Raw genomic sequence first — 22,953 nt, forward strand, 5'->3', positions numbered from 1 at the left:
GTAAAGTTTAAAAACAAAAATTATATGAAGTCTGAATATTTACACACTACTCCTCAAAGTCCATGTATTAGTCTTTATGCATTTGTAATGTTTCCTTCCCACAGTTTGGCCACTCATCTATTACTGTTACTCCAGTTTCTATAAACTATTTCATCCTTTTTTCTTCCTTCTCTTTATTCTGTGTTCCTTGGGTAGCGTCTTTTTCCCCCCAACTTCACTGAGGTATACTTAGTATACAAAAATTGCGCATATTTATACATTTTGATGAATTTGAAAATACGCATACACCTGTGATGCCATCACGATAAGGTAATAAAAATATCCATCGCCTCTAAAAGACTACTCGTCTCCTTGCTTTTTTATGTGTATGTGGTAAGAACACTTAGCATGAAGCACTCCCTCTAACAATTTTTACATGCACAAGACTGTATTGTTAACTATAGACATAATGTTGTTCAGAAGGTCTCTAGAACTCACTCATGTAGTATAAATGAGACTTTACACCCATTTAACTACTACCCATTTCCCCCTACCCCCAGCCCCTGGAAACTACCATTTTATTCTCTGTTTCTGTGAGTTTGACTATTTTACATCTCATATAAGTGAAATTATGCATTATTTGTCCTTCTGTGACTGGTTTATTTCATTTAGCATTAATACCTTTCAGGTTCATCCTTGTTGTTATGTATGGAAGGACATCTTTATCTTTTAAGACTGAATAATATTCTATGTCTATACTACATTTTCATTTTTCCTCAGATTTACTGAGACATAATTAACATAAAACATTGCATAAGTTTAAGATGTACAATGTGATTATTTGATACATGAAAGGATTACCACAATAGAATTAGTTAAAACCTCCATCACCACACATAATTACCTTTTTAAATTTTGTAGTAAGAACACTGAAGATGGACTCTCCTAGCAACTTTTAACTATTGTCATCACACTGTATATTAGATCCCAGGACTTATTCTTCTTCTCCCTAGAAGTCTGTACCCTTTAACCAACATCTTCCCATATCCTCCACCCCACAGCCCCTGGTAACCACTATTCTACTCTCTGTTTCTGAGTTCAACTTTTTTAGATTCCACATATGAATGATATCATACAAATGCTTTCCGTCTCACTTATTTCACTTATATAATGACCTCAAGTTCCACACTGTCCCAAATGGCAGGATTTCCTTTTTTTATATAGCTGAATGACATTTGATCGATTATCTGTCTTTATCTCTTCATCTGTCTTCAGACACTTAGGTTGTTTCTAAGACTTGGCTATTGTGAATAATGCTGCAGGGAATATGGGAGTGCAGATATCTCTTCTTAAATAGTGACTTGACTTCTTCAGATATGTACTCAGAAGTGAAATTGCTGGATCATATGATAGATCTATTTTTATTTTTTGGAGGAACATCTATACTGTTTTCCATAGTGGCTGTATCAACTTAAAATCTCACCAACACTGCACAAAGGTTCCCTCTTCCCCACATCCTCACCAACTTTTATCTTTTTGATAATAGTAATTTTAACAGGTGTGAGATGATATCTCACGGTGGCTTTGATTTGCATTTTCTTGATTAGTTGAGCACCTTTTCATGTGTCCGTTAGCCATTCATATATCTTCTTTGGGAAAATGTCTATTCAGGCCCCTTCCCATTTATAGTCGCATTGTTTGTTTGTTCTAATATTGAGTTGTATAAGTCCTTATATACTTTGGATATTAACCCTTTATCAGATAGATGGTTTGCAAATCTTTTCTCCCATTCCTTAGGTTGCCTTGTGATTTTTGATGGTTCCTTTTGCTGTGTAAAAGATTTTTAATTTGATGTTGTCCAAGCTGTTGACTTTTGGTTTTGTTGCTTGTGCTTTTTAGTGCAATGTCTGAAATGTCATTGCCAAGACCAATGTCAAGGAGCTTTTTCACTATGTTTTACTGTACGAGTATTGAGGTTTTAGAGCTCACATTTAAATATTTAATCCATTTTGAGTGAAACATTGTAAACAATATAAGATACAGGTCCAATTTCATTCTTGCATATGGATATCCAATTTTCCAAAACCATTTATTAAAGAGACTATCTTTTCCCCATTTGTAAGATATTCTCTGTAGATGACATGATCATATTTTTTTCTTATTGAAGTTGATTTACAATGTTGTGTTAATTTCTGCTGCACAGCAAAGTGATTCAGTTATATATATGTATATATTTTTTATATTCTTTTCCATTATGGTTTATCACAGGATATTGAATACACTTTCCCTGTGATTTACAGTAGGACCTTGTTGTTTATGCATTCTATATATAATAGTTTGCATCTGCTAATCCCAAATTCCCAATCCATCCTTCCCCAACCCCCTCCCCCTAGGCAACCACAAGTCTGTTCTCTATGTCTGTGAGTCTGTTTCTGTTTCATAGATAGGTTCATTTGTGCCATATTTTAGATTCCACATATAAGTGGTATCACATAGTATTTGTCTTTCTCTTTCTGACTTACTTCACTTAGCATGATAATCTCTAAGTCCATCCATGTTGCTGCAAATGGCGTTATTTCATTCTTTTTTATGGCTGAGTAGTATTGCATTTTATATATGTACCACATCTTCTTTATCCATTCATCTGTTGATGTACATTTAGTTTGTTTCCATGTCTTGGCTATTGTGAATAGTGCTGCTATGAACGTAGGGGTGCATGTATCTTTTTGAATTACAGTTTTGTCCAAATATATGCCCAGGAGTGGGATTGCTGGATCATATGCTAACTCTATTTTTAGTTTTCTTGAGGAACCTCCATACTGTTTTTCATAGTGGTGGCACCAATTCACATTCCCACCAATGGTGTAGGAGGGTTCCCTTTTCTCCACATCCTCTTCAGCATTTGTCATTTATGGACTTTTTAATGATGGCCATTCTGAATGATGTGAGGTGATACCTCATGGTAGTTTTGATTTGCATTACTCTAATAATTAGTGATGTTGAGCATCTTTTCATATGCCTGTTGGCCATCTTTATGTTTTCTTTGGAGAAATGTCTATTTAGGTCTTCTGCCCATTTTCTGATGGGGTTGCTTGTTTTTTTGATATTGAGATATATGAGCTGTTTGTATACTTTGGAAATTAAGCCCTTGTCAGTCGCATCATTTGGCAAGGCTCTTTTTTTACGGTCTTGACTCAAGCAATACGAGCCCCAGATTTCATGGCTGAATGGTGCCACTGGCTTTGCTCTGCTGAAGATCAGCTTTGCCTGCTGTACTCTCTGCTCAAGTGTTGCTTGGATACAAATCCTCCAAGTGTTCTGGCCAGGCTTTCTGGCCAGGAAGGGCCAGGAGCTACACTCAGGAGTGAGGCAAAATTGAGCTCCCCTGCCTGGGCAGAATGGGAGGGCCACCTGCAAGCAGGCCCCCTGGTCTTCCTGATCAGGCTTTCTGGTCAAGAGGGGCCAGGAGCTTTGTCCAACCGTTGGTGGGGGCTATTAATTAGCTCCCTGCCTGTGCCAAGCAGGGAAACTGACTTCAATCCCTCCAAGGCTCTTTGAAGTCTTGACTCAAGCTGACCTGCTCCCCAAGTTCCCTGGTTAAATGGTGCCACTGGACTTGCTCTATGGACAATCAGCTTTGCCTGCCATACTCTTCACTCAAGAAGTGCTCCATAGTTTCCAGGTGTTCTGACTCATCTGCCTGGTAAGGTGGGGCAAGGAGCTACTCAGCAGTATATCAAGCTAGGGCTCAGCTCCCCTGCTTGGAGGGGGTAGACAGGGCTCCAGAGCTGTCAAGGCTCTTCATTTGAGGAACCAAACCATACAGACCTGCATCTCAGTGTGTCACCTGGTGAGACTGTGCCACCCTCCCTCTTGTTTCTCCAGGTGAGCAAAGCTGCTGGTCAGGACTACTACTTGGGTACTGCAGGTAAGAACTTGGTCTGCCAAGATCCCAGTGCTGGTTGTTGCAAGCCCCTCCCCCTTCTCTGTCACAATCAGATTCCCAGTAGTCAAGCCCAGCAGATTACCCCAAAATCCCTGTGGTAAGAAGTGAGGGCTCTCAAGAAGTGACCCACAATGCTGGTAGAGCTGGAAATCCACGCTGGGCTCTTCTTTCAAACTGGAGGAACTGAGGGCTGAGGGGAGACTTCTTTGTGTTGTGCTGCACCAGCCTGGGGGAAGGGCAATATGGTCAGTGTGTAGCCGCTCCTCTTATCCGTCTAATGTGGTGTGTCTTGGTCTCTGTTGTGCAGGGGGTGTGCTACAGCCTCACTCCCATGTTCTAGGATTTTTTCAGTGGTGTCTGGTCCATGAACAGTTTTTAGTAATTCTTCTTGTGAGGAGGAGTGACATCAGGAATGACCTATGTTACCATCTTGGTGCCATCACTCCTCACCTTTTATGTCATAATTTACCTTTCATTTATATTGTGTATCCACTACCGTAGCTGTAGTTGTTTTTAATGTTTTTGTCCTTTCACCTTTATGACAGAGTTAACACGCCACCGCGTTACAGCACCAGAGTGTTTGAAATTTGACCATATACTTGCTTTACTATGGTGCTGTATATTTTCATATCATCAATTAGTGTGCTTTCATCTCAGCTTGAAAACCTCCTTTCAATATTTCTTATAAAGCAGTTCTAACGGTGATGAATTCACCCAGCTCTCCTTTGTTTGTGAGCCTTATCTCACCTTCATTTCTACAGGAAAGCTTTGTCTGGTAAAGTATTCTTTTTAGGCAGTTTTTTTTTTCTTTCAACACTTTGAATATATCATCCTACTCTCTCCTGGCCTGCAGTGTTTTTGCAGAAAAAGCTTCTAATAGCTTGTTAAGGATTCACTTGTATGAGAGAAATATTTTCCTCTTGCTACTTTAAAAATTCTATCTTTGGTTTTGATTTTAGACAGTTTTATTATAATATTTCATGGCAGATATTGTTGTGAATTGAAATTTGGGGGTGATTTATTAGCTTCATGACCTTGGACATTCAAATCCCTCCCTAGATTTGGGAAGTTCTCAGCCATTACTTCTTTAGATAAGTGTTCTGCTGCCTTCTCCTTATCTTCTCCTTCTGGGACTCCAATCATTTATATATTATTTAGCTTATTGTCTTATAGTTCACGGTTTTACTTCATTCTTTAAAAAATTTTTTTCTTTACTCTTCTTTGTATAATTCCAAAGGTACTGCCTTCTGCTTCACACATTCTCTCTTCTGCTTGATCCATTATGATGCTAATATTCTCTATTGCAGGGCTTCCCTGGTGGCACAGTGGTTGAGAGTCCGCCTGCCGATGCAGGGCACATGGGTTCGTGCCCCGGTCCGGGAAGATCCCACATGCCGCGGAGCGGCTGGGCCTGTGAGCCATGGCCGCTGAGCCTGCGCGTCCAGAGCCTGTGCTCCACAACAGGAGAGGCCATAACAGCGAGAGGCCCATGTACCGCAAAAAAAAAAAAAAAAAAAAATTCTCTATTGCATTTTAAATTTCATTCACTGTATTCTTCAGCCCCAGAATTTGATTCGATTTTAATGATTTCTACTCTCTGCTAAACTTCTCATTTTATTTATGCATTGTTTTCCTGCTTTTGTTGACCTGTCTTTCTGTGTTTTCCTGTAGCTCCCTAAGCTTCCCTAAAACAGCTATTTTGAATTCTTTATCAGTTAGATTGCAAACCTCCTTTTCTCTTGGGTTATTGGAAAATTATTGTATCTCGTTCATGGCATCATCATGTTTCCTTGATTTTTCATGTTCCTTGATGTTTGTACTGCTGTCATTGAATTTGAAGAAGCAGTCACCTCCTCCTTGCTTTACTGATGGCTTTTCAGAAATAAATCCTTTCTATCAGCCCTGCTGAGGATTCTGAGGCTTTCTTAGACCTTTCCTATGATTACATCTACTCTACACTTCTTGCTATCTTTTGTGGCAGAATTCGTAAGCTTGTATGCCTTCTTCCTATCCTGTAATGCCAGACTGGTTGCTGCCAGCTTCCATTTTGCCTTCCCTCTGGCAGTGTTGTATGTTCCATTTTGTGGTTTCTCCAAGGCCTTCAGATTTGGGCTTGCTTTCTGTGGGTGCTCACTAGCTGTCTGTGAAAGCTCATTTTTGCTGCCTTCGGGAACACACACAGGGAGCCAATCACAGGGTGAGGGTTTGTGGGTGAGGTGCATGGAGTGTTGGAAATGTGTATGGGCCAGTTTTAGGGGGTTCACAGGTGAGGTGTTCTCAGCAGCTGATGTGTGTGGGACTCCCAATGGAGTCCTTGACATGGTTAGCAGTAACCACATCTCTTTCATATATTCTATTCTGAGCCCTGGCTGCTGTTCTCTCAGCCACTCACCACTCCTAGTCATGCAGCTCATGACACAGTTCTCTGGATGGGACAAGAGAGAAATGGGTCTCTTGACAGTGTCCTGTACAGCTAGAGAAGCTGGGCAGTCACTCATGTTCTCACTTTGCCCCATGGGATAAATCATGGGAGGAGAAGGGCTCTTTTGGCACCGAGGTTTGCTGTCCTGGGGGAGGAGTGATGCAGGTAAACTGTTCTTACCCTCTTCAATGCCTCCAACCTTGGATTTTTTTTTTTATTCCAACAGTGTGCTGAAACTTTTCTGCTTTAACTCCTGGACTTCCACAAATGCTCTCTTGTCTGTGGGTGACTGTCAAGTTGATTTTCTTCGGGTGGAAGATGGTAGAAAACTCCTGTTCTATCTTGTTGATGTCACCACTGTAAAATTCCTTTTCTCTTGCCAAATATTCCAGAGGGAATTTCACTCATTGTCTTTAGTTCCCTGATTTGTCCAATTCTTTCAAAGTCATTTAGAGAGCTTTTTTCCTTCTGGTTGAGAAAGATTCTTTCGTAAAGAAAGGTTCTTCTTTTATAGCATTTTGATGGAGTAACATTTTTAGTATTTGCAAATGCACATGTACAAGAGCTCTTCCTACTCTTCGTGGGTAAATTAATTAGCAGCAAAACCCTCACTTTTTTTTTTTTTTAAACGGATACGGAGGGTGGCACACATGGCTTTTCTCTGATGGACAGTTTCCATTCTTAGCATCTTCCTTAATTTCAACCTGTATCCCAACCCTGTCTTACTTTGAAGCAGAATATTCACTTCTTTATTTGATCTGTACACTATATTTAGAAGGATGCATTTATAAGAATAGTTTTGGAGATCAGAGCTCTATGCATGAAACACTGGCTTCCCCTCACCCCATTCAATCAATGTTCATAAGATTTATTTTTCATATATCCTACTTATTATAAAAGTAATATGTGCTATTGTAGAACACTCCCATTTAAACAAAGATTATAAACCTCATCTTATTTTATCAGTGGCTAGAGATTAAACTGAAGCCACAGCCTGAGAGGCTGTTACTGAGAAAATAAAATATTGTTGACACAATTTACTCCAGAATCCATGACGCTAAGCTAGCCATTCATATTTGTCAAATAAGAGTAAACTCTGGGGAGGATATTCAAATTACTAAAAATAAAAGCCTTAAGGCATGTTAGGGTAATGGGGTCATACTGTCATGTTTATGTTTATTCTTGATTTTATTTTCATGAAAGCATCAAGCCTAGATTGTTTGTATGAAAATATTTTGGTACAGCTTGGTATTCCAATTTAAATGTAATTTTGAATGCAGTAGTATAAGACACTAGCTATCCCAAATGACCTCTCTAATTCCAAGAACTAAAACGCTAGATTAAAAAATGTACTTTAAAAAGTATTGCTGAGATGGCATAAAAATATACTCTAGAGACCAAAAAGGAAGTAAAAGCAGTTAACTTGGGAATTTCTACTAAAAAGGAGTGTGTATGTGTGTGTGCATGCACACACATTTTTTATAAATTTGACTGACCTGCAGTAATGTGGGTAGTGGGGAGGAAGACAAGGTGGGAAATTCCATAATGAAGAATAGTAAGAAATAAAGAGGGCACAATAAAATATTTTGGAATATATTTGTATAGAGCATCATTATATATTCTTTATGACTGCATGTGATAAAAGCTGAGAAGGGAGAGATTGGGATTGTAACATCATAGATAGGGAACCATTAGAATGTTGTGTATTTTATGTTAGTGTTACATATTTTCTGGGTGTTTAAAATATTTCATAAAGAGTAAAATTTTAAAAGCATACTACAAAAAGTATTCTAAGTAGTCAGATATTTATTTTATATTGGTATATCTCTTATTTTGATTGTCAAAGGGTGAAAAATTGATCACGTTTGTTGAGAATTTACTTGGTGCAATGTGCCGGTAAAAAAACTCTGTTTGATGTTGTGTGGACATATCTTTGTTTTTAAATAAATTCTCACATAAAGTAAAATTTAAAAAAAAAATCACATAGACACCATTACTATTTGCACTCTACTTCCCAAACTCCATGTATTAGCCTTTGTTTCTGCAGTTTGTCTTCCCACATTTGAGTGGTTACTTTTCTATCACTCCAATTTCTATAAACTAATTCTTCATTTTCTCTTCCTTTTCTTTGTTCTGTGTTCTTAGGTACCATCTTACTTAATTTTGACCTTTAATCTAACCACATTTTATCTTATTTCTATATTTGATCTGTACTCTCCTTTTAATACCTTTTCTCTTAGGAATTTATATTTCTAATATAAAATTTTCTTTAGAGCATTTAATTATAAACTCACCATTAATAAGTATAAATTAATTAACTTAGTTTTGTTGATAAAAGGCATGACATTTTAAATTGAATGGATGTAAATGAAAGCACTTTACTGCTGTGTCTAAGGCTGTTATTCAAAACTGACAAGGATTCCTATTAATAAGCAACACTGAAGCAAAAATTAACTGAAAGAACCTAACCAAAAATACTCTGAAAATTAAAGACATGGAAAAATGGCTTATCGTAATACACCAAATTTAACTGCTTGGTTCCAACAATTTCATTTTTACACCACCCAGCTTTTCCCCAGTTAAAAGCTGTTGGAGCAAGTAATATTTATTTGATTCATTTACAACACTACTTTTTTACAGGAATAAAAGCGAGAATATAATAAAATAAAGCATTCAAAAGCAAAGTTTCAGAAATCTTGCCTTAAATTTCAGTGAAAACATGTATTTTGGTGCTTATATCTAAGGATTCAGTTACTTTCCAATGCTAGCTTTCAGCATCAATTCTGTAAAAAGTTCATAATGACAGTATTTCTTGCTACAAAGAGAAATATATCGAACCCTGTTACTCCAGGACTAAAGCAGTAATCTGTGAATAATAAAACTCAGCTAGAGAACTCCACTCTAGTAGAGATATAAATTTACATACCAACTTAATTATGTAGAGGAAATTGGTAATCAGTGAAATAACTGTTATGTTCCTCTTCTTATACCACTCATCAACTAGCTTTTTTGCTTTTTCAATTTCAAAGCAATATTCCTTTCTAAGCCAGCAAGAAAGTGAGTAGAATCACAGTTATAAATACTTAAACCAAGCATATTCTAAGGTCATTAGAGCATTGGATTATATGGATTACTTTCCAAATGGATGAGATTACAACTGAAAAATATCCAGCTAAATTTCCATTGACAGTAAATACTAGAGTTTAACTAATTATAAGAGGAAATTCATGAAGATTACTGCCCATTAATACTAACATACAGTTACTGTTATCATTAATGATTCATAGTTAATTAAGTCCCAGAGAAGACATAAACCATAAATTATTAGACTTGGAAAATTCTTGTTCTTACTAGGGTGACTCTGATGATGTGTCTTGATTTCACCAACTGCTTTTTCTCTTCCAACAGTATCTCTCATGCGTTGTATATCAGTCTCTATGGATAGAAAACAAATTTCAAAACACATTGTAAGGTAACCATTAACACACATGTATGTGTGTCTTTGTGTCTGTGTGTAGTACTAACTTAATTAGTACTTGTATTACAGAAAAGAAATAATACAATGTCTGCACTGCACAATCATAAAACATTAGAATTTGAAGGGCTCTTAGCAATCATATAAGCCTCATGATATTGAAGCTTAGAGATGTTTTGTGATTTGAGAACACACACCAAGATCATGCAAAACTGAGTACAAGCTGATGCCCCATAATTCCTTAACCAGTGCTTTTCATACACAATGCACTGTCCCATACAAACTTCAATCATCTTGGGGAGTTCGTGTAAATGATATAACTGCCCAGTTTACACTAAGAGGACACTCATACTGTTAAGGATATACCTATGAGTGGAACGTGGCATTTTTTCCCCACTGGTCAAGAGACAAACCGTGGTCCCACATTACGGAAAGTTACTACCAGGTAGAAATTCTTTGACTCTCTCAAGAATGTTTAATGCCATTTTTAAGGCTATGTAAATCAAGTAGACATCAAAGATGTAGAAGAGTAACAAGATATTCTGTAGTCTAAGAAAAACTGCCTATCAGGTCCTCTTACTATGTACACCTTGTAACTGGGGAGGGGGAAATGGGTAAATCTGAGGCAGTACCAGCATTGGGACTGCATCCCATCCCATCTGAGTTTTTATGTGATTTGGACATTTGGCGGGATTTAGAAAGTACTAACTAGGTCAAAGGAGAGAAATAACATTCATGTATTTTGTTTTAATACATGAAAGTTTAAAGAAAAATTCATATTGAAAGAGGGGTTAAGTAGGATTGCTGACTTGGGTCAAATTATGTGTCCAGTGTTTTATGAATGAAAGCTAGTTACAGAAGAGCATGCACCAGAGGTTGGAAACCTATCCTGAACCTGACACCATAAGGTGGATCTTACTTTGTTGTAATGGCTGAGACCAGAAGTAAGTGTTAAAGAGCCAATTGAGTAGATATAATTGAGGCTCTCTGGTTTTTCTCCAACTGGTATAGGTTAAGAATGACAGGCCCAGTTGAAAGAAGCATGTAAAGATGCTTATATAAGCAAGGAAGCATTAAGAAGAGCATTTGATAGCAGATAGCAGATAGAATTAAGGACGAGGGAAAAGGGAGTATGTGCTAGAGAAATCTGAAATCTAGTAAGAATCACAATTTCCCTCCTCACAATACCCTCCCACTGCTTAAATTATTTTTTAAGCCTACTCTTCCTGAAGTTCCTAGTATATGATCCATACTTTACTGTTTCTTTGCATGTCTCATATTTTTGGGGGGTTTATACTGGGCGTTCTAGACAATATCTTGTAAGAAATCTGGATACTGAGTTCCTCTCCCCTTTGGAGGCTTGCTGTTGCTGTTTGCCTGATTATTTATTTAGTGACTTGGCTGGAATATATTCTATTGTAGAGAAGTCTCCTTCTCTGCAGTGTGAATCTTCTAATGTTGCTCCTCTGGGGGCACAGACTTGGGCATGCAACAGTCACCTTTGGATGACACTTGTTTTTCCTGCTGACTGTCTCTTTCCCTTGTTTTTCTGTTAAGCTCTCTGCCTCCTTTAATATCACACCAAAGATCAAGAAGCAGTGTGTCAAACACTATAACACCAAGACAAGTGGCAGTAGTGTAAACTACAGACTATGTAACAAAACTAAACACCTCTACTTCACCTGAGATACTGAAAATGTGCCTGGTATTTCAATTATATAGAGGGAATTAGTAAGCAATGAAATCTCTCTTTTAATCCCATTCATAAGCTAGCTTTTCTGCTGTTGCAACTAGCCTGAAAAAGAAAGTGAGCAGCACTTAAAATGCTTCCATCAAGCATATTCCAAGCTCACTGTACCACTGAAATTTTGAGGATCACTTTTTAAATGAAGGAGTTCTAAAATTCACAATATGTAAATCCATTGATAATAACTGTTGGAGTTCCACTAATTATAGGAGGGAATTTATGAAGACATTGCATCATGTAATAACAGCTTATAGGTACTGTAATCAGATTCAAACTTAAATAAACTTAAATAAACTTTAGATAAGATAAATAAGCCAGAACAGACTTGAAATATTGTTCTTACCAGGATAACTCTTGGATTGTGTCTTGATTTCACCCTTTATTATACCTTTTCCAACAGCATCTGGGAAGCGCTCTGTATCAGTGTCTATAGAAATAAACAGTTTCAAAACACTTTTGTAAGGTAAATATTAACATGTAGTTGTGTTTGTTTGTAATACTCCTTTAATTAGCATTATTTTATTATAGAAGAATTATAATGAAATGTCTTACTTTCAGAATCAGTACACGTTAGAATTGGAAGAGCCATTGGCAACCATATAAGCCTCATTATATTGTAGCTTAGAAATGGTTAGTGATTTGACCAAGACCACATAGTCAGGTAGCGATAAAACTGATCCATAAACTGATGCCACATTAATTCCTTAACTAGAACTTTTTCCATAAAATACGAAGTTTCTTGCAAATTTAAGTCATCCTATAGAGTTTATCTTAATAAATATAACTGTCTTGTGTACATTAAAAGCACATTCATATCATAAGGATATATCTGGTGAGGCCGGACATGACATTTTTTCCCCAGACCAAATTGCAAACAATGGGCATCACAGTCACAGAATGTTACTGTGAGGCAGAAATTCTTTGACTTGTCCAGGAATATTTTAATTCCCTTTTTAAAGGCCATGTAACTATATGTCAGTAGACATCAGTGATGGAGAAAAACAAGTAGTAATTTGTAGACTGGGATAAAGTATCCTCTCAGGTTCTCTTAGCATGTAGACCTTCTATGTGGGGAGGAAGAAATGGGTAATTTGCAGGAATGTGAGCATTGGTATTGCACTCACTCCTTCCATTTGAGTCTTTATGTGATTTTCACTTTGTTGCGGGATTCAGAAATGATGATATAGGTCCAATGATAGAAAAAAAATTGAAATTTATTTTAAAAAATTTTATTTTGCAAAAGGAATACTTAGAATTGGTGACTCTGGGTCACCTGTTATGTAAAATTTTGTGTGGGCAAAAATTGGTTCTAACACAGCATGTAAATGAAGTTGGAACCTGTCATATCCAGAATTTATAGACTGGAAGTCTTGCTTCGGAGAAATTGCTGAGCTCATGAATATTTCAAACACTATCACTGAGGCAGCACAAATTTATCACCACTGCAATCTAAACAGAGGTGAAGACCACATGGGGCATCACTACTAAAATCAAAGACACGTTGGATTGGGCAGAACAAGTTTTTAGTAATTAAGTTACAGCATTTGTGAAAGTAACGTCTGCTATAGCAACACATAACTGGAGAACATCAGCAGACAAACTTTAGCCCTCTGGTCTTTCTCCAACAGATATAATTAGAAGAACTGATTCATTTGATCTGAGAAAGCAAAGGAGCCTTAGGTGAGCAGGGAGGCAGTAAGAACAGCCCTTGAGGGCAGACTGAATTAAAAACTAGGAGCATAATAAATGATATGGGGTGGAGAAACCTAATCTATTAAGAGCCACAATTTTGCTCCTTCACAACATCCTCCCACTGCTTTTAAGTATTTAAAAAAAATCCTATCCTGCTTGGAGTTCACTAAACTATTTTTTAAAAAAACATTTAACATACTATACTATATGCCCATTTAAAATGTGTAATCAATGGTTATTAATATAGTCACAGAATGTGTAACAATCACCATAGTCAATTTTAGAATCAACTTCAGATTCATACTAATTAAATTCCAGGTAAATGCAGAAACATGACTGACACATAGTTTTATTCTCTTATCTCCATTTTTGTGCTACTGAATTACATGTTACACATATAAAATTAAAGACATTGTTAAAATTGTTCTTATAATTTCTTTATGAACCTTTATAACTTTTAAAGAAGATGAGAGACAAAAAATTAGAGCAAGTTTGGTATATATTTACACTGTTTGTTATATCAGCATTCTTATTTACAATCTTTGGTTCTTTTCATTGGTTCCTATGGACTCAGGTTACCATCTGGTGTCATTTTCTTACTCAAATTCATCCTTGTTCACACCATCTTCTTTGCACAGCTCTTGTGAAATATATTATATATGTCTATATGTTAGAGGCCCAACAATACATTTTATACCTATTGTGTTATACAATTGCCTTTTAAATCAGTTAAGAGAAGAAAAGAGACAAATATGCATTTATATGGTCTTTTGCAATACTAGAATTATTCTAAGCCATGTTTTTTGTTTATTTTTTGTTTCTTTTTTGTGTATTCAAATTACTGTGTGAGATCATTCACTTTCAGTGGGAAAAACTTCCTTTAGCATTTCTTGTAAAGTGCGTCTGCTAGCAGTAGATTCTCTGGAATTTTTTACTTGGGAATTTCACCATTTTTGAAAGATCGTTTGCCTGATATAAGTTTCTTGGTTGACAGATTTTTCTTTCATCATTTCAATATTCCATTCCACTGCCTCTGGTCTCCATAGCTTCTGTTGCTAAATGAAGGTTACTGGGATTCTGTTTTACACCATCAGTTGGTTTTCTCTTGTTGCTTTCAAGATTTTATCTTTGTCCTTGTCTCTCAACATTTTTACTATGATGGGTCTGGTTGTAGATTCTTTTGTGCTTATTCTATTTAAATTCACTGAGGTTGAATGTGTAGATTAATAATTTTCATTGAATAGTTTTCACAATTTTCAGCCATCTTTTCAAATATTTTTACTGCTCCTTTCTCTCTCTGTTCTCCTAGTATTCCCATACCTTTAGTTTGCTGTTTCTTCCTTCAGACTAATCCAATCTCTTGAACCCCTTAGGCAATATTTTCATTTCATTACTGTACATTTCAACTGCAGAATTTGCTTTGGGTTCTTTTACATTAATTTTTATTTTTAGTTGATAATGTGTATTTGACAAAATATTTTCATGGTATCTTCTTTTTGTAAAAGTTTTTTTTTTTTTTGATGTGGACCATTTTTAAAGTCTTTACTGAATTTGTTACAATATTGCTTCTGTTTTATGTTTTGGTTTTTTGGCTGCAAGGCATGTGGGATCTTAGCTCCCCAACCAGGGATCGAACCCGCACCCCCTGCACTGGAAGGCGAAATCTTAACCACTGGACCACCAGTGAAGACCCTTATTGTGTAACTGTTTTCCTTTAATTCTTTGAGCACATTTATAATAACTACTAGGTAGTCATTGTCTGCTAAGTCCAACATCTAGGATTCTCGCAAGCATATTTTGTTTCCTACTTTTTCCTGTGCTTGGGTCACAATTTACTATTTCCTTACATGTCTTAATTTTTTTTTTTTACTAATAACTGGACATTTAAGATAATATATCATAGCATCTTTGGACTCTGATCTCTGTTTCCCTTTCTGAGGCTTGTTGTTTAGTGTGCTTTCTTGCTTGTTTGTGTACAGTGATTTCTCAGAGTTATCTTACTAACATATCTTTCCCCTGAGGTGTGAAGCCTTGCACATTGCTCCCAGAGGACATATCCTTGGGCATGCACACAGCTAGCTGCCTCTTGATGTTTGTGGTTTTAACAGGGCTCTGTTTGAATGTCTATTTCCCTTTTTTCTCTATTTAGGTGTCTTCTTTCAACATCACAGAAAACACCATAGAGAAATGTGTCTAGCACTGTTACTTCAGGTCTAATAAAGAGGGAATTGATAACCATCTGTTATATTCATCTATCACATTCCTTAACTAACCTTTCTACATTTGCAAATTCAGAACTGTCTATCTAAGCTGAAAATAGAAAGTGAATAGAATGTAATTGGGCATATTTATTTGTACCAAGCATATTCTAAGTTTATTAAAGGACTGGTTTTTATGGATTAGCTCTTAAACAAATGAGCTCTAAGACTAACAATATGTAGCTAGTTTTACACTGATATTCAATACAAAAATTCAACTAATTAAAGGAAGGAGTTCTTGAAAACTTTTGCCCATGTAATAATAAACCATAGATACTGATGTTATTCATGATTCTTAATTAAACTCCAGAGAAGATAAGGAAACCTGAAATCTTAGATTTGTAAAATTCTTGTCCTTACCAGGGAGATCCATCGATTGTATCTTGAATTGTCCCTTTATTACACCTCTTCTAGTTTTATCTGTCAAGCCTTTTACATTAGTCCCTGTAGAAACAACAAATTTCAAAACACTTTGCATGGTAACCATTTACATACAAACGTGTGTGTGTCTGCATGTGTGTGTGTGTCTGTGTGTGTGTAGCACTAACTTAATTAGCATTTATTACAGAAGATGAGTTTTGTTGAAATGTCTGGTTTGGAGAATCACAAAGCCTTAAATTAGAACAGATAAAGCAATTACATAAGTCACATTATATTGAAGTTTAGAGGTTCTTTAACCAGTACTTTTCTATAATTCCTTAACCAGTACTTAATTCCTTAACCAGTGCTTTTCAATATAATGCTATCTCTTACATAAGTGGAAATCATCCCAGAGAATTTATGATGGCAATACAATTTCCAGATTTATATTAAAAGAACACTTATTCTGCAAGGATGTACCCAATGAGGCAGAACTTAACATTTTTTTTTTTCCCCAACAAGACAAGATGTAAACCATAGTCTTCTTAGTCACAGTAACTTACCATGAGCCAGAAATTCTCTGACTTACTGGACATTTTAATTCCCTTTTAGGCTATGTAACTGTAAACCATGTAGGTATCACTGATTTAAAGAGTAACGCGATATTCACTGAATTGAGAAAAAGTGTCTCTGAGATTCCTCGAGCATGTACACTTTATGTCTTGCAAGGAGGAAATGGTGAAATTTGTACCACAAGCAGGACTCTGATTGGATCCATTTCCATTTGAGCTTTTATGTGATCTAAATTTTTGCTATAATTAACAATGATTAACTATGTTCGATGACATGAAAAATACATGAAAATTATTATAAAGGTATTCACACTGAGAAAGGGATAACTAGGACTGGGGACCTAAAGGGTACATCCTTGGGCATGCACACAGTTGCCTTTTGATGTTAGTGGTTTTAACAGGGCTCTGTTTGAATGCCTGTTTCCCTGGGTTAAAAGTTTAGTGAATGCACTACCAAAAGTAAGGTAGATAGCTAGTGGGAAGCAGCCGCATAGCACAGGGAGAACAGATCGGTGCTTTGTGACTGCCTGGAGGGGTGGGATAGGGAGGGTGGGAGGGAGGGAGACGCAAGAGGGAAGAGATATGGGAACATATGTGTATATATAACTGATTCATTTTGTTGTAAAGCAGAAACTAACACACCATTGTAAAGCAATTATACTCCAATAAAGATGTTAAAAATAAATAAATAAATAAAAGAGCAAGAACCCCCCCCCCCCCAAAAAGTTTAGTGAATGAAGTTGGTTCTAGTAGAGCATGTAAATGGAGTTGGAAACCTGTCATGATCCTGACATTGTCTAGTAGAAGACTGCTTTGAAAAAAGGGCTGAGCCCATGAATAAATGTAAAAGGTCACACTATGATTTTGGCAGCCCAAATGTACCATATTGCATTCTTCACAGAGAGGATACCACCTGGGGCATCATTAACAAAGTAAACAAAGATGCATCAGATTAGGCAGGCAAGTTTTCAATAAATAACATTTTGTGAAAGTAATAAAATCTATAGCCACACAAAATTAGGGAATATTAGCACATATATTTTAGCCACTCTGGTCTTTCTTCAACAGATATAACTAAGGTGAATGGAATCATTTGAATCAAGAAAGCAGGGGATCCTCAGATAAGCAGGGAGGTAATCAGAACAGCATTTGAGGGATGACTGGGTTAAGCACTAGGAATTAAAGGTATGCACTAGAGAAATCTTTAATCGAGTAAGAGTCACAATTTCCCTCCTTCACGGTATCCTCCCATTGCTTTAAATCTTTTAAAATCTCTTAATTTTTGTAGTTCACGAAGCTATTTTTAAAATATATAACATACCATAATATTCGTCCACTTAAAGTGTGTCCAAATCAATGGTTTCATTAAAAATTATATTCAGAGTTGTGTAACCATAACCACAATCAATTTTAGAGTCTACTTCAGATTTATATTATTAAATTCCAATTATATATAGAAATATTACTCCTATATAGCTCTGTTATCTCTTCCCCATTTTTGTGCTATTGTTATACATATTATACCTTTAAATATAAAAGAGTTTGTAATAATTATTTCTTTATATAACTCTGTGCCCTTGAAAAAAGCTGACAGAAGAAAGAAGAGCAAGTACATATGTACAGTGTTTGTTATATTAACCTTCTTGTTCACAATTTCTGGTTCTCTTCATTTGTTCCTGTGGATTCAAGTTAACATCTGCTATCATTTTTTACTCAAATATATCACCATTCTCATACATCTCCTTTGCACAGGTACTACAGAATATATCACTTTTCCATATTTTTATAGGCCCGACAATACAATGATATACATATTGTTCTATACAATCACATTTTAAATCAATTAAGAGAAGAAAGGACACAAAATATGCATTCATATTGTCTTTTGAAGTACAGAATTCCTTTTATAAACTTTAATCTATTTACTTCTATTTTTTACATGAACTTGTTCATGCAGTAGCCATAAAGTACATTGGGAACATATATTTTGTTTCACAAAGAAGGAGAAAAAACTGAAAAAATATCGTTGCTTATGGAAAGCTGCAAAAGGGAAGGAGAAAGCATGATGGAACAAAAGAGAATACAACCCAAGAGTCTTGCTCTTCAGACTATAGTTTAGGTTACTGTGTAAAAACAGTTTATACCTTGGCCATTAGGGCTGCTCTAATTACTTGGGGGTCTAGAACTTCAGAGCACTATTTTTGTTTCAGGTTTGTTTTCTGTTTCCCAAGTGAAACACCTTATTGTTTCTTATGATTATTAAAGTAATACATGGTTAACTTTTAAAATTCCACATATGAGTGAAATCATGTGGTACGTATTTGTCTTCCTCTGTCTGACTTATTTCACTTAGCGTAACACCATCAAGGGTATTACGGGTTCCTCCATGTTGTTGCATACGCAAGATTTCATCTTTGATGGAGAGTAGTATTCCATTGTATATACACATACCACATCTTTTTTACATTCTCACCAACAGTGTATTACGGTTCCCTTTTCTCCACATCCTCTCCAACACTTTTTGTCTTTTTGATAATGGCTATTCTGACAAATGTTAGGTAGCATCTCTTCATAGTTTTGATTTGCGTTTCCTTAATAGTAATAGTGAACATCTTTTCTTGTGCCTGTTGGCCATCTGCATGTCTTCTTGGAAAAATTTCTGTTCAGCTCCTCTGCTCATTTTAATGGCATTGTTAGCTTTTTTGTTTTTGAATTGTATGAGTTCTTTATATATTTTGGATATTTATCCCTTGTCAGATATATCATTTGCAAATATATCTCCCATTTGTTAGGTTGTCTTTTCATTTTATTTATAGTTTCCTTGCTGTGCAGAAGCTTTTCAGTTTGATGCAACCCCATTTTTTCATTTTTGCTTTTGTTTCCCTTGCGTGAAGAGACACAAATAGATAGTGCTAAGACTGATGTCAAAGAGCATACTGCCCATGTTTTCTTCTAGAGATTATGGTTTCAGGTCTTACATTCAAGTCTTTAATTCATCTTGAGTTAATTTTTCTGTATGGTGTGAGATAGTAGTCTAGTTTCACTTTTTTTGCCATGTGGCTGTCCAGTATTCACAATATCATTTATTGAAGAGACTATCATTTCTCCATTGTAGGTTCTTTATTCCTTTGTCCTAAATTAATTGTCTATATATGCATAGGTTTATTTCTGGGCTCTCAGTTCTGCCTCATTGATCTTTATATCTGTTTTTCTGCCAACACCAGGCTGCTTTATATTACTATGGCTTTCTAATATAGTTTGAAACCAGGGAGTGTGATACTTCCAGCTTTGTTATTTTTGCTCAGGATTGCTTTGGCTATTTTGGAGGAGTCTTTTGTGGTTCCATAGAAATTTTAGAATTTTCTGCTCTGTGTCTGTGAAAAATGTCCTTGGGATTTTGATAGGGATTGCACTGAATCTGTGGATTGCTTTAAGTAATATGGACAGTTATTACAATGTTAATTCTTCTAATTCATGAGGATGGAATATCTTTCCATTGTTGGTGTCTTCTTCAATTTAACAATGTCTTATAGTTTTCGTATAAGTCTTTTCACCTTCTTGGTTAAACTGATTCCTAGGCTTTTTCTGCCTTTTGTTGAGACTGTAAATGGGATTGTTTTTGTTAATATGTTTTTCTGCTAGCCCACTGTTAGCATATAGAAATGGAACAGATTTTTGTATACTGATTTTGTATCCTTTACTGTATTTGTTTATTATTTCCAATAGTTTTTTGGTGGAGTCTTTAGGGCTTTGTATATACAAAACCATGTCATGTGCAAATAGAGACAGTTCTACTTCTTCCTTTCCAATCTGGATGACTTTTATTTTTCTTGCCTAATTGCTCTGGCCAGCACTTCCAACTCTATGTTGAATAAGAGGGGTGAGAGTGGCATCTTTGAATTGTTCTTGACCTTAGAGGCATAGCTCTCAATTTTTCACCACGGAGTATGACATTAGCTGTGGGTTTATCCTATATTATGTTGAGGTATGGCCATTCTATACTCACTTAATTGAGAAGTTTTATAATAAATGGATGTTGAATTTTGTCAAATGTTCTTTCTGCATCTATTGAGATGATCATGTGGTTTTTATTCTTTATTTTGTTAATGTGGTGTATCACACTGATTGATTTGTGGGTGTTGAACCATCCTTGCATCCCTGGAATAAATCACACTTGTATGACCCTTTGATGTATTGTTGAATTTGGCTTGCCAATATTTTGTTGAGGATTTTTGCATCCATCTTCATCAGAGATATTGGCCTATAATGTCCTTTGTGTGTATGTCTGTGTCTGTGTGTGTGTTGTATTTTTCTGGTTTTGGTATCAAGGTGATGTTGACCTCATAAAATGAGTTTGGAAGTGTTACCTCCTCTTCAATTTTTTCAAATAGTTTTAGAAGGATTGGGTATTAAATCTTTGAATGTTTGGTAGAATTCACTTGTGAAGCAGTCTGTTCCTGGACTTTTGTTTTTTGGGAGGTTTTTAATTACTGTTTCAATCTCTGTACTAGTGACTGGTATATTCAGATTTTGGAATTACAGAATTATTTTAACACATGCTCTTTTTTGGAACGGATTAAAATCACTGCCTAAGGTCCACTGCTTTCAGCCTGAAGAACTCTCATTAGTATTTCTCAAAAGGCAGGTCTGCTAACAAACAGTTCTCTCAGTGTTCATTTATTTGGGAATCTGTTTATCTCACCTTCACTTTTGAAAGAAAAAGTTCATGGTGACAATTTCTTCCTTCAGCATTTTAATATGGCATCCCACTGCCTTCTGGGCTACATAGTTTCATTCTTTCTTTGGCCACACCTCACAGCATGCAGAACTTCCCTGACCAGAGATTGAACCCATGCCTCCTTGCAGTGGAAGCATGGAAGTGCAGAGTCTTAACTACTGAACCACCAGGGAAGCCCCTGGGCTTCATAGTTCCTGATGCTAAGTAAGCTGTTAATCTTACCAGGGTTCTCTTTTTTAATGATGTGTTGCTTTCCCTTTGTGACATTCGAGAGTTTCTGTCTTTGTCTTCCATTACTTTTACTTGATGTATCTGGTTGTAGATTTCTTTGTGCTTACTCTTAGACTTCATTTGGCTTGGATATCCAGATTTATATTCATCAAATGTGCTTCCAAACTGTCAGCCATAATTACTTCAAATATTTTTTCTGCCCCCTTTTCTCTCAGCTCTACTTCTTCTGTAGTCATTAAGTGTGGAGATTCTTTCTTTTGACAATCAAATCTACTCCTGAACCCCTCTAGTAAATTTTTCCTTACAGTTATTGTACTCTCAACTCCACAGTTATCACTGTGTTTTTTTAACAAAAATAATTTCTATCTCTTTGTTAATATTCTCTATTTGATTAGACATTGTCATCAATATTCCTTTCTGTTTTAAGCATGGGTTTCTTTAATTCTTCAAAAATATATATAACTGTTTTATAGTATCTTACATCCGGAACCGCACTGTGGTCTGCTTTTTTTCCTTAGTTCATACTTTACTGTTTTTTTGCATATCTCATATTTTGAGGGGGGGCAGTGTATCTAATATATTGTAGGAAATCTGGATACTGAGCTCCCATCCCCTTTGAAGGCTTGTCGTTGTTTGCCTGATTAATTATTTAGTGACTGGGCTAAACTATCTTCTGTCCTACTGAAGTCTCGTTCCCTGCAGTGTGCAGCTTCTAATGTTGCTCCTCTGTGGGCACAGCCTTGGGCATGCATGCAATCACCTTTGGATGACAGTTTTTTTAAAATTTTTTATTGAGGCATATTTGATTTACAATATTAAACAAGTTTCAGGTGTACAACATAGTGACTCACATGTTTAAAAAGTTAACTCCATTTATAGTTATTATACAATATTGGCTATATTCCCTGTATACTACAATACATCCTTATAGCTTATTTATTTTAAATATAGTAGTTTGTACTTCTTAATCCCCTACCCTTATCTTGCTCCTCCACCATTTTCTCTCCACTGGTAACCACTAGTTTGTTCTCTATATCTGTGAATCTGCTTTTTTATTATATTCACTAGTTTGTTGTATTTTTTAGATTCCATATGTAAGTGATATCATACAGTATTTGTCTTTGTCTGACTTACTTCACTTAGCATAATGCCCTCTATCTATGTTGCTGCAAAAGGCAAAGTTTTGTTCTTTTTTATGGTCAGTAGTATTTCATTGTGTGTGTGCATATGTACATCTTCTCTACCCATTCATCTGTTAGTGCTAGTGGATGCTTAGGGTGTTTCTATATGTTGGCAATTGTAAATAATGCTGCTATGAACATTTGGGTGCATGTATCTTTTTGAATTACTGTGTTTGTTTGTTTTGGACATACACCCCAAAGTGGAACTGCTGGGTCATATGGTAGCTCTATTTTTAGTTTTTTGAGAAACCTCCATACTGTTTTCCACAGTGGCCACACCAATTTACATTCTGACCAACAGTGTAGAAGGGTTCCCTTTTCTCCACACTCTTGCCAACATTTGTTATTTGTG

The 22,953-nt window shown here is 36.1% G+C and overlaps 1 protein-coding gene across 27 annotated transcripts in view; it reads right to left on the reverse strand.

The window, feature by feature from the left end:
• The window catches only part of CCDC7 (coiled-coil domain containing 7), a 331,505-nt gene that overhangs the window by 70,472 nt on the left and 238,080 nt on the right, over positions 1-22,953 (reverse strand). For 25 of the 27 annotated variants that reach the window (XM_067702677.1, XM_067702668.1, XM_067702526.1 and 22 more), the window contains 3 exons: positions 15,880-15,963; positions 11,913-11,996; positions 9,699-9,782 (listed from right to left, as the gene is read on the reverse strand). In XM_067702677.1, coding sequence (XP_067558778.1) covers positions 9,699-9,782; positions 11,913-11,996; positions 15,880-15,963 — 252 coding nt within the window. Of the gene's footprint in view, position 1; positions 4,152-9,698; positions 9,783-11,912; positions 11,997-15,879; positions 15,964-22,953 lie in introns of those variants that run through there. The other 2 variants (XM_067702534.1, XM_067702562.1) reach the window with 2 other exon arrangements.

Source organism: Pseudorca crassidens, chromosome 1 (assembly GCF_039906515.1).
Source record: "Pseudorca crassidens isolate mPseCra1 chromosome 1, mPseCra1.hap1, whole genome shotgun sequence".
NCBI classification, from domain to species: Eukaryota; Metazoa; Chordata; class Mammalia; order Artiodactyla; family Delphinidae; genus Pseudorca; species Pseudorca crassidens.